At 44.6% G+C, this 16,819-nt stretch overlaps 1 protein-coding gene across 1 annotated transcript; it reads left to right on the top strand.

Moving 5' to 3' along the window:
• Positions 1-6,790: 6,790 nt before the first annotated feature.
• On the top strand, positions 6,791-12,777 carry PHLDA1 (pleckstrin homology like domain family A member 1). The gene is made up of 2 exons (XM_030323271.1): positions 6,791-8,076; positions 8,566-12,777. The coding sequence occupies exon 1, from the start codon at positions 6,875-6,877 to the stop codon at positions 8,048-8,050; it is 1,176 nt and encodes a 391-aa protein (XP_030179131.1). The 5' UTR covers positions 6,791-6,874; the 3' UTR covers positions 8,051-8,076; positions 8,566-12,777.
• The last annotated feature ends 4,042 nt before the right edge of the window (positions 12,778-16,819 follow it).

The raw sequence follows: 16,819 nt of genomic DNA, 5'->3' as shown, positions 1-16,819 counted from the left end.
CAAAGGCCTTTGCTCATTTACTAAATGTGTTTTTTTTTAATGGATAATCAATGATGGTCAAATTGAATATTCTCTCAGACTATGTGCTGTGTTGTAATAGAAGACTGCAAAAGAAGGAGTCATCTTCGGAATCTAGTCCAAGTGACTGAGATAAATATTTGAGTTGCGAACAAGAGCGTTTACCTCCTTTGAATAGAAGCAGACTTCGGAAAGGATATTAGGTGCTAATGGAGGGCAGAGACTTGAATGCTATTCAGCTAGGGCAATGCTTAAAGTAAATTTAAAGCAAGTTCGCCAGTGCTCTCACTGTCAATCATTAGAGTACCTGATGCTTCCCTACTACCACCCTAAAGGCTAGAGTATCAATACTTTTGAGGAGTAGCAGTTTTCTGACAGTATTTACAGTACCCAAGCAAGTTTATCATATCCTCTTAGAGTTCATTGGACTACTTCCCTCTCTGCTCAGATTTAATATCCCCTACGTTCTGGATTCAGGGTAAAAAGGAGAGCTGGATCCCTGCTCCATGTCACCCACTCATATTTTCATTCGTCGCTTCAAAGCTAAAATAAGTAAATTAGTCCTGAACTCAGTTATTTGTTGGACCTCGTCAATAGTGTCTTCAGCCTGCCTTCTCTATTTTGAATAATCTATTTCCACCAGATCTAACGTTTAGAGACCTTTGGTGCCAGTGCTGTCAATCAGCACCATCACCAACCTCTAGCATGATCCATTGTGCTACTAGGTCCAATTTAAAAACACTCATTTGAGATGTTAGCTACTGATTACAAGTACAGGGATCTGATTAGGAAGGAATCAACTCAGCCTAAAGAAATCTAAGATGTGGGATTTGAATTGGGCTTTGGAGAACAAAGGACTTGACAAGGTTGGAAAAGACTTGGTGAAGTAAGACGGCACGAGTAAGTGACGACCTAATGTAGGGTTGATTGGAAGGAAACTAAATTGTAAAGGCAGGTAGGACTTAGTCTGAGAAAGCCTGGCTTTCCATGCCAGGGTAAGGAGTTGGAATGTTCTATACAGTGGGAGGCGATTAAAAGTTTTCTATCATTCTAGGAATGGAACTAGTAGCAATGTAACATCAGGAATGGTATAGATTCAAGTGGTTAGGCTATTACGAGAGTAGATGAGAGAAAAAACCTGAATTGGGCTATTGGCAGAAAGGACAGAGACAGCTGATTGGCAATGTTTTAACCATAAATGGGTTGTAATAGTTTTTAAAACCCTTGTATATAGGGCACCAAACACCCTTTTCAAATTCCCACTTGTTCTAAGCTGTGTTCTACAAATTGATCGCTAGGAGGCATCAGTTCATCAACTAAGAAGCTGAAAAAGGCAGGTAGGCAGATGCACCCATGAAGTCTGGATAGTCCTGTATCTAATTGAGAATACTTAACATTTCCAACTGCATTTTGGAGATTAGAGTCTTCAAGAAAGGATTTCTGCTGAGTAGTATCTTAAAATGAACTGAATGGCTAAAAAGTGTTAAATTACAGTGTAAGACCTTTAGGTGTTAGAGTGACCAGACATTTTCATAGATCATTGAACTTTTAGCTATTTTTTGAAAGATACTTGAACTTTGCTGTATCCAAATCTTTAATCATTGCTGAGAGTCTACTGTGTGTTGCAAATTAGGAAGTTCATAGATTTTATAACCTTGTAATCAAGTTGTAAGTGAAAGTAAGTAGTTTTTGTTATTAAATTACCAAGTTCTGTTGAATGGCTTTAAGTCAATATTGATTAATGGACTTTTTTTTTTTAATTTTTTAAATGTTTGTTTATGTTTGAGAGACAGAGACAGAGTGTGAGCGGGGAAGGGGCAGAGAGAGAGACACAGTATCTGCAGCAGGCTCCAGGCTCCAAGCTGTCAGCACAGAGCCCAATGCGGGGCTTGAACCCACGAACTGTGAGATCAAGACCTGAGCCCAAGTCAGATGCTTAACTGACTGAGCCACCCAGGCGCCCCTAATGGACTTTTAAACAAGTAGTTGGCTATATGCCAAATAGGAGAAACTGCTACAACTCAGTTCCATTATTTTTGCCTCTTTTTGATTACTCTTATTAGAAACCAGTAGGATGACAGTTTGTATAAATACCTCTCATAATGTTAAATTGCATGTTGCTCAGAAAAGTTTGTAGGACTTCTAGATAGCGCCTATAGAATATAAAAGCATGTAAGCTCTAGAGAGAGGCCCAGTGTGTGTAGTAGTTATCCATTTTAAAAGATTATACCAAGTACATATTGGTATGGAAAGTTTTGGAAAATTTTCCATAAAGTCTTTTACAGTTTGAAAGCTTTTGAAGGGGATGCATTATGAAAAATCCGTTACAAGCCTTTGAAGAGCTTGATTTTCCTTTTATATTTCTTTTTTAATGTTTTATTTATTTACTTACTTACTTACTTAAGAGAGGGAGACAGAATCCAAAGCAGGCTCCAGGTTCTGAGCTATCAGCACAGAGCCCGATGCGGGGCTGGAACCCACGAACCATGAGATCACAACCTCAGCCAAAGTCAGACACTTAACCGACTGAGCCACCCAGGCACCCCTGGTTTTCTTTTTAGGACAGATAGGGGCTTCTGATTCAGTTTAAATTGTACATATACTGGGCTCCTATTTGCCAAGAATTGTATGAGGTGATTGAGACACATTAAAACAATGATCCTTGCTCTATTGAAGAACTTACATTCTATAGGAAGGGGAACTGAAGTTATAGGCATAATAAATTATTCAGTAGATGTTAGGAGGTAATACATACTGTGGAGAAAAGGGGAATGGGGTGGTGGCAATTTTAGAGTGATAGTATAGGCCTCATTGAGATGATACTTGAGCAGACTTGGAGGAAGTGAGATGACCCTGACTGCTTTGTTGAAAACTATAAGACAGTAATGAAAGAAGTGGAGAGATATGGACAAGGTATATAGTTTGAAGGCCTAGTTGATGGAATTTCCTGACTAAATTTGTGGATTGAGTATCAATCCACATGAGTGAAGGATATACTACAAGGGAGGCACGCTTCTATATATTTGCAGTCCTGGGGCGAGACTGCAATGGAGACACAAATGGTTAAATACTTAAAAGCTTCATTGAATGAAAATATATTCAATGCACATATCTTGACAATTATATCTACATAAGCACCTGAAAAGCCAGGTCTGATTTATTAAAGTCCAGTGCCACAACATTACTTGAGAGTAGAGCGGATCCTCAGTCCTTCCTTCTCTTCCTATCCCTGTCTGAATTGTGTGGCAAGGGGCCTCCTACACCTCTGTTTTGATATACTAGCCTGCATGTTCAAAATCTGTCCACCCCTTTAACACACCAGTGCACACACACTGGTGATGTAATGCATTCTCTGCAATAGTTGAGGCCATTTAGGCAGGGTATTTGGGATCCTGAGTACCTGGAGTTGGTCTAAAATGAGTATGAACTCCAGATACGCATGTCATTTTGACTCGTCTAAAGCTCAGGGCTCTGGATAAGGGCCTTTCAACTTTTAAGGGCAATACTGCTTCAAGGGTTTTGGCCTGAGCCACTGTACTGGTGGAATTGCCATCAGCTGAGAAAAGGGCTGCAGGTAGAACAGATCAGGGTGAGGAGACAAGTTTGGGAGGACATATATTTGAGTCCTTTACTAGACATCCAAATGATACTGTACAGAAGAGTAAAAACAAAAAAATTTCAATTTACAGTAACCATGGCCTGAACATATCAGAACTGAAGGCTGTTAAATGAAGCAAAATAGGGGCGCCTGGGTGGCTCGGTCGGTTGAGCGTCTGACTTCAGCCCAGGTCATGATCTCACGGTTCGTGAGTTCGAGCCCCGCATTGGGCTCTGTGCTGACAGCTCAGAGCCTGGAGCCTGCTTCTGATTCTGGGTCTCCCTCCCTCTCTGCCCCATCCCCACTCATGCTCTGTCTCTGTCTGTCTTAAATAAAACATTAAAAAATTTTTAAATGAAACAAAACAAACTTAAAAAACACACCATGGCTTTAACCCCAGATCCTTGCTGAATCAGTTCCATCCAGGAATTTAACCAGTTGTATATAAACCTATGGTGGACTTCATCCTACCCAGAGAGAGATTTTTCTATTTTTTTTTTATTAGCAAAAGCTCTGTGAACCCTACTTTCTATAGCCTAAAAATCCCCTTAGACTCTTCCTTCTAGTAAACTCTCGTGAATGTGTTCACCAGTATTTGTTCTCTTGCCTGGCATGTTAGTATTATTATTTTTTTTTAAGTGTGGTGGCCTTTGTTTTCTTCTTTAGCAACAAGTAGTTGGATACAGATTGGGGAGTCTGGCATGTCACTGAAAATGATGAGAGTGGTCGAGACCAATAAGTGAGTAGAGATAAGGAGAAGCAGGGACTGTGCTCCGGAGCATTCTAAGACTAAAAGATGGGGGAAGAGGAGGAAGCTGCAGAGGATCCGGAGACAGTGACCAGGGAGGTAGAAGGGAAACTAGAGCAATGTTCTGGAAGCCAGGTGAAGAGCTATCCAAGAGGGGAAAATCATCAACTGGGTCAGGTGTTGGCTGATGTGCAACCTGATGTAGACAGTTTAAATCTGCCATTTCAAATTGGTTACCAAAGCAATGATTTCATTAGTGTGCTTTCTCAACTTTAGTAACTTGTGACAGTTGTAGAGTCTCATTATATCTATGGCTAAAGTTGCAGTATTTGGGTTACAGTTATTTCCTGTAATTTATTTTTGTATGTGTGTGCGAATTTATTTCATGGTCTTTTTAAAAAATGGCCAAGGGGGCCATTTTGTGAATTGGTAGTGACTTTTGAAGTAAACTAAGCAAAGTTGTCACTGAGCTCCAAGATTCCTACACACTTGCGATTTCCAATAATCGATGCACTGTGGTCAGAGAAGGCACATTGTAGACTGACTAAATCATTGTGAAATACCCAGCTGGAAATGGAGTGGTAAGGTATCTAGTTAAAGTAAGTGCTTTTGAAAACCATGCTGGTTTTCAGACATTTTGAAGTAATTCAGAATGCATCTGCCCCATCCTGATTAGCTGCGAAAGGTTAGATAACACCAAATATCCCTTCTCCTAAGAAAATGGCTTGCCACTTCAAGATTACATCTTAGTTTTTTACCCAAGGTTTGTATTGTATCCTTTCTCCACATGAACCGTCTTCCTCAACTACACCTTCTCTCAGAGACTCTGAATCGCACACTATCCTTCCCAAATGAGCAGAAGAATGGCATTCTGTTAAAAAGATGAACAGCTGGTCATGTAGAAATTCCCTGGAATGTTCACTTGTCCTGCGAAGGCAGGCAGAGAAGCGAGCTGTGAGGTGCAGGGTTTGTCACTGGTACACGGAATTGTTAATTTTTAAACAATCTTACTAGAAATCTTTATATGATTCGAATGCTTGCCTTTCTCCATTAACAATTGGAAGGCGCTGAGAACCTGCCAAATGCAATTCAGTGGGACTAAGGACGGTGCTGGAATTGTCTCATTTGCTAAGACTTTCTTACATTAAGATTCAGGACCCTCCCGTGTTTAAAAGTTATCCTGTGTTTTCAATTACTTTGGGATTCAGTTGGAAATTTTTCGCATGACATAAAGGATTTGACTCTTCCTCCCACAAGCTCATCTCTCATTTCTTCCCTTGTTGAATTCTTTGTTTCAGCCATAGGAAACTAGCTGATGAGCTAACTCCTCCCGTCTTTCTTGGGCACAAGGAGCAGTCTTTTCCTCTTACTTTGGCCAACTCGGGGTTTGTCCATTCCTCATTTCTTCGTGTGTTTCTTCTTTGTATCCTCAGGGTCGATTCACAGTTGGGTCTGTTTACTTAATGGATGAATTTCCCCACCAAGAGGTTTGGTTTCGGTTTGTGCTCTATTTTGTTTTCCAGAATTTCTATAGAATTTTTTAAAAATGAGTGTAGTAGGAGGGAGCTACGGGCGAGTACAGCATTACCTCCCCCAGGTCACAGATAAGTGAGATTGCAAAAACAGATCTGGCCCGTTAGGCGTTCCCAAAGAGAGAGACCCGTGGAGGCCAACCGGCTGTTTGGAGCGCTAAGCTGTGCCTTAAAGTGTGAGGTGTCTCAGCCCTGGACATTTCCCGGATTTGTAACTGGAGTTGAATTAATTTTGTGAGGTGTTGCAGGCCGTACGGATGGGTCAAGAAGGAATCCGGAGAGCTTGTGTCCCGGGTAAAGATTGGCTAGTGCCGGAGGTCCCGGGTCGAGAAAAGGAAGGCCAGACGTCCTGTGAAGTGAGTCCCCCTTCTCTAACCCTTCCAAACCGGACATACGTAGCGCTATGGCCTTGATCGCCCTCTCTGCTCCAAGAAGAGCTAGTTAATGACTGTGAGCAAATAGGAGTGTGAAGACAGCGTGTCCTCTGGGGTCTTTGTGCCCTGAGCTGTTTACGTAGGGTCCGGGGGACTCACACTTCCGCGGGACTCCGCGGCTCGCGAGCCTTATCCCCAGCCTCCTCCCTCGGACACTGGCTTTGCGAGATCTCCGGGCTCATCGCGAATGCCTGGGTTTGGTCCCCGAGGGCAGCGAGACAGCTCGGCATTCCAGGCACTGTCTGGTAGCCGTACCCACCCTCGCAGCCCTATGTTCATTCTCTGAGGCTGTTAGCACAGAGCCCCGCCGGCCGGGATAGGCGGGAAGGTAGGATGGCCTCTCGGCGCCCCCTGGGTGTCGGCATTCGTCGCCGGGCAGCTGGGGCGCCCAGGGCCGTCGCCCTACGCACAGACGAGGAGTTTCCGGGGCTGGAGTCCCTGCAGCCAGCGCAGGGAACGAGCGCGGAAGAGAGTGGGCGGCGGGAGGCGGAGCAAGAGATGCGGGGGGCGTGGACGCGGCCCGCTTTGGAAAGGCCCCAAGTTAATGAGGCGTGCGCCGGCGGCAGAGCGCCTTTCCGAGCTGGGCTTTCCCCCGCGGTGCGGGCGCCAGGAGCCGCCTTTTCCGCTGGGTGTCACTCGGGGGTGGGGGGGATGGCCCATTCAAAAGCGCCGCGAGGGGGCCCGGCCAGTGCCTTTCAGTGAGCGCTCGCAAGAGGACGGCAGAGGCCCGGAGGCTCGCTGCTCCGGGACCTTGTGGCGCATCAGGACGCGGCTGCCCTCCTGCCCGGACCCCGAGCCGCCTCCGCCGCCGTCGCTCTGCTTCCTGCGCGTTAGCCTTCTCTGCGCGCTCCGGGCAGGCGGCCGCGGGAGCCGCTGGGGCGAGGACGGCGCGCGGCTGTTGCTGCTGCCCCCGGCCCGGGCGGCTGGAAGTGGAGAGGCCGAGCCGATCGGCGCCCCTCCCTATGCCGGGAGGATGTTGGAGAGCAGCGGCTGCAAAGCGCTGAAGGAGGGTGTGTTGGAGAAGCGCAGCGACGGGTTGCTGCAGCTCTGGAAGAAAAAGTGCTGCATCCTCACTGAGGAGGGGCTGCTGCTCATCCCGCCCAAGCAGCTCCAACACCAGCAGCAGCAGCAGCAGCAGCAGCAGCAACAACAGCCCGGGCAGGGGCCGGCCGAACCGTCCCAACCCGGAGGGCCCGCCGTGGCCAGCCTCGAGCCGCCGGTCAAGCTCAAGGAATTGCACTTTTCCAACATGAAGACCGTGGACTGCGTGGAGCGCAAGGGCAAGTATATGTACTTCACTGTGGTGATGGCCGAGGGCAAGGAGATCGACTTTCGGTGCCCGCAGGACCAGGGCTGGAACGCCGAGATCACGCTGCAGATGGTGCAGTACAAGAACCGTCAGGCTATCCTGGCGGTCAAGTCCACGCGGCAGAAGCAGCAGCACCTGGTCCAGCAACAGCCCCCGCAGCCGCAGCCCCAACCCCAACCCCAGCCCCAGCCCCAGCCCCAGCCTCAGCCTCAGCCCCAGCCTCAGCCTCAGCCCCAGACACAATCTCAGCCGCAGCCCCAACCCAAGCCCCAGCCGCTCCACCCATATCCGCATCCGCACCCTCACCCGCACCCGCACCAACTACCGCACTCGCACCAACAACCGCTCTCACAACCGCTCTCGCAGCCGCACGGCCACCGGCTCCTCCGCAGCACCTCCAACTCTGCCTGAAGGGGGCAGCACCCGGGCCAGACAAGGTAAGGTCCCGGCAACGCGGGCTACTCAGGGCCTTTCCGAGGAGTAGGTCTCGGGGCGGGCGGGGGGAGTAGGTCTTGTGCAGAGGAGTAGGAAGCCTAAGTCACGGGTTTGCGCTTGAAGAGGAAAATGAGAAATTATTACAAGTTTCTCCAGATGCGGAAAGAAGGGAAGCAAGCTGGAGCCTGGAAAGGCCGGGCAGAGAGGGGAGGATGGGGAACTCGGGCCAGGCTGGGAGGCCTCGCGGACTGGCCTCCTCCCGACCCTGGCCCGCGCGGGGGTCCGTGGTGCGCTTCCCAGCCACGCCGCGGGCTCCCTCCGTCGCTTCCCACGTGCGCCGCTTCGCTCGCACTCGAGGGAGCACTCGAGACACTCGAGGGAGAGACCCCGGTGTCTTTCCGAGCACGCTCTGTGCACCGGACTGGCCCGAAGAGAACTGGGTCGTGGAGGATTCTGAGCCACTTACTTCATTGCCTGTCATTTCTTTCCAGGTTTTGAGGACTTGAAGTGGGACGAACACCTGTCTATTGTCTTCACTTGAATCGAAAACAAAAGTCTCCCCGCCCTGCACGAGATCGAGTAGTTTGGACCTCACCCGACTGATAACTTGAGATTCCTCTTAGTTTTCTGCATACTCTTCATCACAATGCAGGAGACGGTTTCAGTCCGGAAGGCTTTATTTATGAACCTTTGAAAGGCTCTTCCAGTATGGTGGACCTTCTAGGAGCGATGATGTACTGTAATTTTATTTTAATGTATTTTGATTTATGATTATTTATTAGTTTTTTTAATGCTTGTTTTAAGACATTTCTGAATGTAGGCCGTTTTCCAAAAGGGAAACTTTTATTTTCAAAAACCTATTCCCTAGTAAGTTCTAATCCTGGAAAAGAAAAAAGTAGAAGGGCGGTGGAGGGGAAAACCATTAAGAACTCATTCGTTATTCCTAGGCATTTTCAGAAGGTCTGACACTTTCATTGTTATGCCAGGTGGTTGAAATTAAACTCTGATATTACTTCATTTTTTTTTGAGATTTTTTCTTTAGACATATATTTTCTGTAGAAGTTTAAGAAAGCTAAGTGTTCAAAATTGTGTAATTATGAAAATCTAACTGCTTTTCTAAAAGGAAATTCATAGTAGTGATATCTAATTCCAAATATTTAAACCATAACCCAAGGTGACAGCAGGATGAGCATATCTTGAATGTACGGTAGGGCTGGGTGTAATGTAGAAAAAGCTTTGCTTGTATCATCCGTTTGAAGGGCTTAGTAAGGAGATTTCCATGGTTTCTGAGTAAGACTGCCTTAGGTGTTTCCTTTCAAAAAACACAGTGGGGGGAAAGAAAACCATTCAGCTTGCTTAAGAGAACATTTGTGCTCTTATCCACACGAGAGATTACCCTTCTCCAAGATCTTTGCACGCTCCGCTTGAACCACATTTTCTGACCCTTTTACCCTAGGGTCTAGAAATACACCCTAGAATCTCATAGCTTAAAATACAGTTTGTAAATATTTCAAAGGACCAGGGGTCATTGCTTTTAGGTATTCATACTGAAAATAACATTGATCAGAGAAACTCACTGTTTTACTTTTCATGGCTCTGTGAGAAATTTGAGGGTTCTATGTTTTGTAGTTAGGTTAGCTAAACTCAGAAATTGAAAAAGGAAGGACAGGATAAACACTGGATTTTCAGTGAGAAAACAACCCAGTCTTGTTTTAGCAGCCACTTGTTCAGGAGTCTGAGGGGCGGGGTGGAGGGGGGAGGATGTGCTTTTAAAGGTAGAACAAGCCCTCCTCTGTGTCAAATCAAAAGGATGGTCAGAATTCACAAGGGCAGATGCTACTTAAGCTTAAAAAGAGCATACTTGATACCAAATCTTCCTGGGGCTGAAAATCACTTCCTATCTGCATGGCTTTACTGACAGTCTCTGTTTCCCATTACCTTTTCTGCAAAGTCTTGATCAGTATTTTTCCAGCACCCAAATTGGAATGGTCAGGATTAGGTGATTGCTATGTTATGTGGTCAAGAAATGAAAATAGAATTTTATGCTAGAGATGTCTTTATTCTCCTTCCATCTAGAAAGGAGTCTCAAGATCAGATTCCTGTTTAGCACAATATTGAAATGATGAAACTTTGAGATCACAACCCGAATCTGAAAAGTTGTGGGGCAAGACTACAAGTCAGGCAAATGGCATGCAGAACTGAACTGGGCTCTCGCTTTCAGTGGCTAAGGCACGGTTGTGAAAATACGCTGTAAAGATTTTATATACACAGGATACAGGCAACTCAGACAGCAAATCTGAAGAGTTCTTAAGTGTGATTTGGCTTCTGAGAAACTACTGCTGTGCATTTTAGAGAATGCCTCTTTGTACTGTCATTTTAATACATGCAGATCATATAACCCCCAATTAAACCACAGTTTTTTATGTCAAGTTTTGTGCTATAAAAATAGTAAAGTCCATACCAAATATTTTAAACATTGAGATTCACGTGGGCTTTTAAAAGACATTTGTTACGTTGTTAGATTACATATAGGCCAGGTAGTATTGTTGAAAAAAAAATCTGCCTGGGCTCCCTCCCGGCTGCTGGGTTCCTCTGGCACTCCCTCCCCTCCCCCACCACAATGGATATGGTTGTTAACAGGGCCACCAGAATCATGGTTCCTTATCTTGTCTTTCCACAGCACTTATTCCTTGGTCTGCTGTGATATTTACATTGAGTTGGCCCTCTTAGTGGCTCTCTAGTCTGAACCCCTCTTAGCATTTACCTGTGAAACCTCAGAAATTAGGAAGGAGAGGAATAGGATGTTTTTTGTTGTTTGACACTTTGAAATGATTGTGGCTGAATAATTTTTTCAGAATAACAACAACAAAAAAAGCACGCTTACCAAAACAAAACACAAATGCAAATCACTTAATGTGATTTGCAGTGGCGGAATTCTACCATATTCTCTAAGAAAACGATACAAACCACTTAAGGTATTCTGAGGCCTGACAAATCACCTTCGTGGGAAAAGGTAAAAATGATTCTTTCAATCCAAGACAAGGAAAGGGGAAGGGGCAGGTCCATAGAAGATGCACCCCTTAAATAAACACAATGTAAAAAGTTGGAAAAACTAAAAGGAATGTCCCCATCTGGAAACTGAACTTTTGTCCTTGAACTTGGATTGACACCGCGGCCTTGTACACAGCGAGCTCAGTAACTATTTGTGGAGACAAATTAATGAAAGAAGGAATAAATACGTAACTCCCAGTATCCAGGAGGTGGTTTCTCTTGCCTCACACAGTGCTTCCTTCACTTGCTTTCTTGTCGTTCCCCAAGAACAAGTAATACTGGGCAGGCTAAGCCTCACGATGAAGCTCCTTAGACATACTTTCTTAGCAGAAATGCACGTAGATGTATCTGCGTATGCCCTACAGGGAGTGCTGAGGTCAGGGAGTAAACGGTTATAAAGGACCCTTTCAAAATGAACATTTTCGTCATAGAGGAAGTTGGGATTCTCTCATCATGGCAGAAACCAAACTAACTGTATAATTTCACTTCACATGTTTTTTTTCCAATGGAGGTTTAAACAACAACAAAAAACTCAACCTCAACTCATTGCTTAAAGGAGATCCCTTTCCACGTAAACACCGTGAGGAAATCTGGCTTAAACCCAAAGGCCTGCTTTAACTCCTTCCTGCTCTGGTGTACTAATGCTGTATTTCTCCTACAGACCCCTCACTTTAAATCTGACGCTCCGCGAGCCTGTTGCCAGTGTGTGGGTGGGAGCACACTGGCTTGTTTTCTGTTCCCCGGGGAAAGCGACTTGGTTTTAGCTTGGCTCCAATCATTTGCAGGCTGAGAAGAGGGTCTGAGGCTTGAGTGAAGCTGGAGCCAGCAATCCCATGGATCCCAGAGCTCTGTAGGTGAAACCAGGCCTATGAACATCCCTTCTCTCTTCGTTGGGTCAAACTAATTTGCTTTTGCTTTACCAATAAACTGCCTTCAGCAGCAGAATCATATTTAAATTTGGGGATTACAGAGCTTGATATTGAGTATATCAGCGATTCTCCCAAGAGAAATATACCTGTTCACTTAAAGCAACCTAAGATGTATTAATTGTGGGATTCTGGTGAATGGGTTTTAAAGAACTGTTTTCTAAATTCTTGACACAATTTGAAGGGTGACTTTTTCATCTGCGGTGTTGAGCAGCCAATCTAGATTTACAGGAGATTGGATGACAAAGTGGTCTGTGACTTTGTTGGCAGGACATTTGCCGAATGGAGGATAGGAGCCAACAGGGTTTTCCTGCCAGGGCATTATTGTCCAGTGAGGGCAGCGGAAGGGTTCTGGAAACATCCGCAGAAAAGCAGATGAGACCTTCCCCAGCCTGCTCTTCAGCCGACCTGTCGGTGATCAGTTAGGCTTTGAGGAAGATTTTAATAAGAGGTGGTTCTTCGAGATCACTGTATTTATTTTGAGAAGAGGACGCGATGGTCCGTTACATGCTGCTGTCGATCTTAAAGTCTTAGAATATGCAGATGTCAGCTTCTGAAAACCAAGCATCACCAGGTACCAAATGCTTTAGAAAGTATCCCATTTGTGAACTCAATAGTGTGGTCATAGTTTGTATAAATATGTCTCAAATGATTTTGGAGAGATGTGATTTATTTTTCATATTTTCAAAATGCATTCCATTTCAAATAAAGTATCTATGGAGATGACCGATCTGTGCATCTTTTGGCGGCCTTACGTGGTGCGTACAGTGTGGTCCCCCTAGGAGAAAAGTTCTAAAGGCCTTGGCTGTTATGAAGGCCATGGCCATTCTGGGAAGGAAAGGACCGTTTTCAAGGTTGGGAATTCTTTTTGAAAAATTACCTGGGAGTTTTTAATAAAGAAGATAGTAATTCCCTAAGATCTTTTGATGAAACAACTAGCTTCCAGAATGCTAATGAATATGTGTTGAATTTTCCATAGCCCCCCAGAGGATGAGAAATGGTACCTAGTGATTAGCTTGAAGGCAATTTTCTCTGAAAATTCTATAGCTCCCTATAGAATTGGTTTTTGGTGTTTATTCTTTTAATGTTTAAAATTTTTTCTTGAGAGAGAGTGTGCAGGAACAGGGTGGGAGGGGCAGAGGGAGAGAGAGAGAGAGAGAGAGAGAGAGAGAGAGGAAAGAGAGAGGGAATGTTAAGCAGGCTCCATTCTCAGCATGGGACTCTATCCCGAGACCCTGGGATCATGACCTGAACTGAAATCAAGAGTTGGACACTCAGCCAACTGAGCCACCTGGGTGCACCCCCATAGAATTGTTGGGGCCGGTCTCAACAGTGATTTTGCACCGCAGTTCAACTTCCCCTCTGCCCAATCTTGTTTCCTTTGTTCCCTCACAGCTGAGGTTCCCAGGAACCCTGACCCCCCTCCCCTTCTTCCCCCCAAAATCTCCTGCAATCAAATCTGAGAGTCTCAGAACCTATTTCTCAGGGAACCCCATCTATGATTATGTCTGTGCATGAAGATATATAGGAAGAATGTATGAATACACATATTTATATATGTATGTATATATATATGTGTATTTATAAATGTATATACATAACATAATGGTTAGGCCTATGCTTTAGAGTGGAAGCTCTCAACCTGGGGAGATTTCGTTCCCCAGGAGACATTTGACAATATTTGGAGACATTTTTGGTGTTTACAACTGGTGGTTTTCCAGAACTGTTTTCAAAACCCTCTGGTTTTCACAACTGGTTGGGTATCAGTGTTCACAGTGCTCAGGACACACCTTCACAACAAAGAATTATTTAGCTCAAAATGTCAATAGTGCCAAAGTTGAGAAACCATGCTTTAGAATCAGATCGTCTCGTTCTTATTAGTTGAGTCCCCTTTGGCAAGTAATTTATTTCAGCTTCAGTTTTCATGTGTGAAATGCAGACAATGATAGTACCTGTCTCGCAGAGTTGTGAACCCAACACTAGGTGGTTCACATAAAGGGCTATTGCTATTCCTTATTCAACAAATAAGCATGGTAACTGCCATCCTAATTATTATTATTTAAAGTCATATGGCAACATAGTATCCCATTGTTTTGATATATTATTTCATCAATTTTCCTACTGTCATCTAGTGAGTTCATGTTTTCCTTTTTAAAGTTTATTTATTTATTTTGAGAAACAGAGAGAGAGAGAGAGAGAGAGCACTTGCATGAGCGGGGGAGGGGCAGAGAGAAAGGGAGAAAGAATCCCAAGCAGGTTCCATGCTGTCAGTGCGTAGCCCGACTTGGGGCTCAACCCACCAACCATGAGATCATGACCTGAGCCATAATCAAGAGTCAGATGCTCAACCGATTGAGCCACCCAGGTGCCCCATTAGTTCCCGTTTATATGCTATTATCAATATTGCTGCAATAAATATCTTCACGTGTTCATCATATTGAAAAGAGCAGGGATGTGGATTCTAGTTCTGACTCTGCTCAGTCATGTGACATTAGGCAGCTCATTTCATCTTTCTGAGCCCTAGTCTGCTCATTTTAAGTCGGAATAGTAGCCCTGCCCTTGAGGAGATATTATGGACACACTATGAAGTGTAAGTGAAATCTGCATGAGTTCGAGTCCCAGAGCCATCACTTAACCACTTTACTTACAGCAAAGTTTTATGCAAAAGAAAACATTGTTACTATCTGGATACCATTTTAAGAGAGATTAGATATTATATCTATAAATCTGTTATACCTATAGATATTAAATGTATATATATATATATATATATATATAATACACATATGTGTTTTCCAATCCAGATAATTTAGATTTAAGAAGTAGAAGGTTATTGCAACTAAAAAAAATAGCATCAAGTAATTCTTAGGTTTCTTTTTGTAGAATTTGAGCCAAATTTATACTTACATTAGAGTCAAAAGAATCATGTGAACATAATATTACGACTATCCAGAATTATTGACAGAGGAAAACCTGAGGAATGAACGCACTGGCCATTGAACAGGTGTTATTACTTGCTTTGCTTCTTTTTCAGAACCTTGTTGGAAACTCTTGCCACATAGAAGGGCAAACAAGTGTCATGGTGTGAGTGTTCTACATCCTGGGTCCTTATTGCCTACAAAGTGAGTCTGGGTCTCAAAGATGGCATAGGTGGGGGCCAGAGGACTTTGGAGATTTCAGGGATGTGGGTGGATTGGGGATGTAGGCAGGTCTCCTTGGTCTGAGAAGGGTTGTTTTGAATCTGACTTTAGTTTGAAGAGATCGTTAGCACCTGAGGACAGAGGGAGGTCCACTTTGTTACCTGATAGGTCACAATTAACTGCTCTGAGATAGAGTAGATGTGTAAGTGGCTTATTCCCTGCCAGGGCATTTACCTGAAGCATTTGATGTTTGCTTAGACTCCAGAAATGAAAACTTGAAAAATAGTCCATGTGGTTATGTTGCATACTCTCAAAACCCTGCCAGAGTCATTTATAAGAGAGTGAGCAAACATGGACTGCCATCCCATAGGGCCACACAGCCTGATGAATGAGTATTCGACTGTTGTGCAGAAAGAAACAGGAAATGACTCTTGAGGAGGCCCAACGTTTTAATTATGTCATTGTCCTCCGCTGGCTCTCGCCCGACGCTCATAGTTCACACAGGTCAGTTATTTTGCAATTATTTTGAACGTTGCTGTAGCAAATTCTACCAAGTAGTGCAGCTTGACTCCGTCAGGGCTGACTCATCACCTCAAAAGAGCAGACCGGCTTTGTGACTAATCACAGTCAAGGCAGCCAAACTTGTAATAGTTTTAGGTATATTCTCTTTCTAGTTTTTCACTGTTGAAGAAATGCTCATTTCTACAAAGCTTGGCTGCAGTTGTCAACGCATACCTACCTTTAATGATCCTTCTAAGTAATTCCCATTATTTATGTGCACGTGTGTGTGTGTGTGTGTGTGTGTGTGTGTGTATGTGGTTCACTTTTCTTGCTGGTAACTTTCATGGCTAATGAAGGCAGGTCGGTCAGTTTTTTGTTGTGGAATGTGACATCTGAAACAGTACTGGGCAGACTTAACTTCCTCCGAGCTTTGAGGTTTAGCCCCACCCTGCCTGAACTCGTATTACAAAGCAGTGGTCTGTGGTAGAGACAGATCCCTCTGCAATTTCCTGTTGCCCTGTTCTAACACCACCACTGGAGGGAATGGCTAGGTCTCAGTAACTGTACCCTTAGTGACAACCCTGTACCCTTTGTGACAACAAAGGAGACTCTTTTTTTTTTTAATGATTATTTTTGAGAGAGAGAGAGGGAGGGAGATAGAGAGAGACTGGGTGTGAGTTGGGGTGGGGCAGAGAGAGAGAGAGAGGGAGACACAGAATCTGAAGCAGGCTCCAAGCTCTGAGCTGTCAGCACAGAGCCCGATGCCGGGCTCGAACTCACAAACTGCAAGATCATGACCTGAGCAGAAGTTGGCTGCTTAACCGACTGAACCACCCAGGCGCCCCAACAAAGGAGACTCTTAAGGTCGATATCAATATATGAGTTGTGTGAGAGTGAATGTGATCCTTCTACAAGGCAGAGGCTCACTATTCAATAATTGTAAATATTGCCAGAAGTTCTAGTTAGATCCTGACGCCTAGAAAAAGTGCCCGGCAGCTACTGGAAGCTGCATGGCTGTCTCAATAGCTAGTGGACCCTCCTTTGTATTTGCCTTCTATACAGTGGTAGGCAATAATACCTCTCCTAGAGGAGAGGTGAGTTTGAGACCAGGGGGGAAAATGGAATTT

This window comes from Lynx canadensis, chromosome B4, assembly GCF_007474595.2.
Source record: "Lynx canadensis isolate LIC74 chromosome B4, mLynCan4.pri.v2, whole genome shotgun sequence".
NCBI classification, from domain to species: domain Eukaryota; kingdom Metazoa; phylum Chordata; class Mammalia; order Carnivora; family Felidae; genus Lynx; species Lynx canadensis.
This window is presented reverse-complemented; position numbering and strand designations above follow the sequence as displayed.

Coding starts and splice junctions, on each gene's coding strand:
- PHLDA1 (XM_030323271.1), top strand. CDS start 6,875: ATGAGGCGTGCGCCGGCGGCAGAGCGCCTTTCCGAGCTGGGCTTTCCC.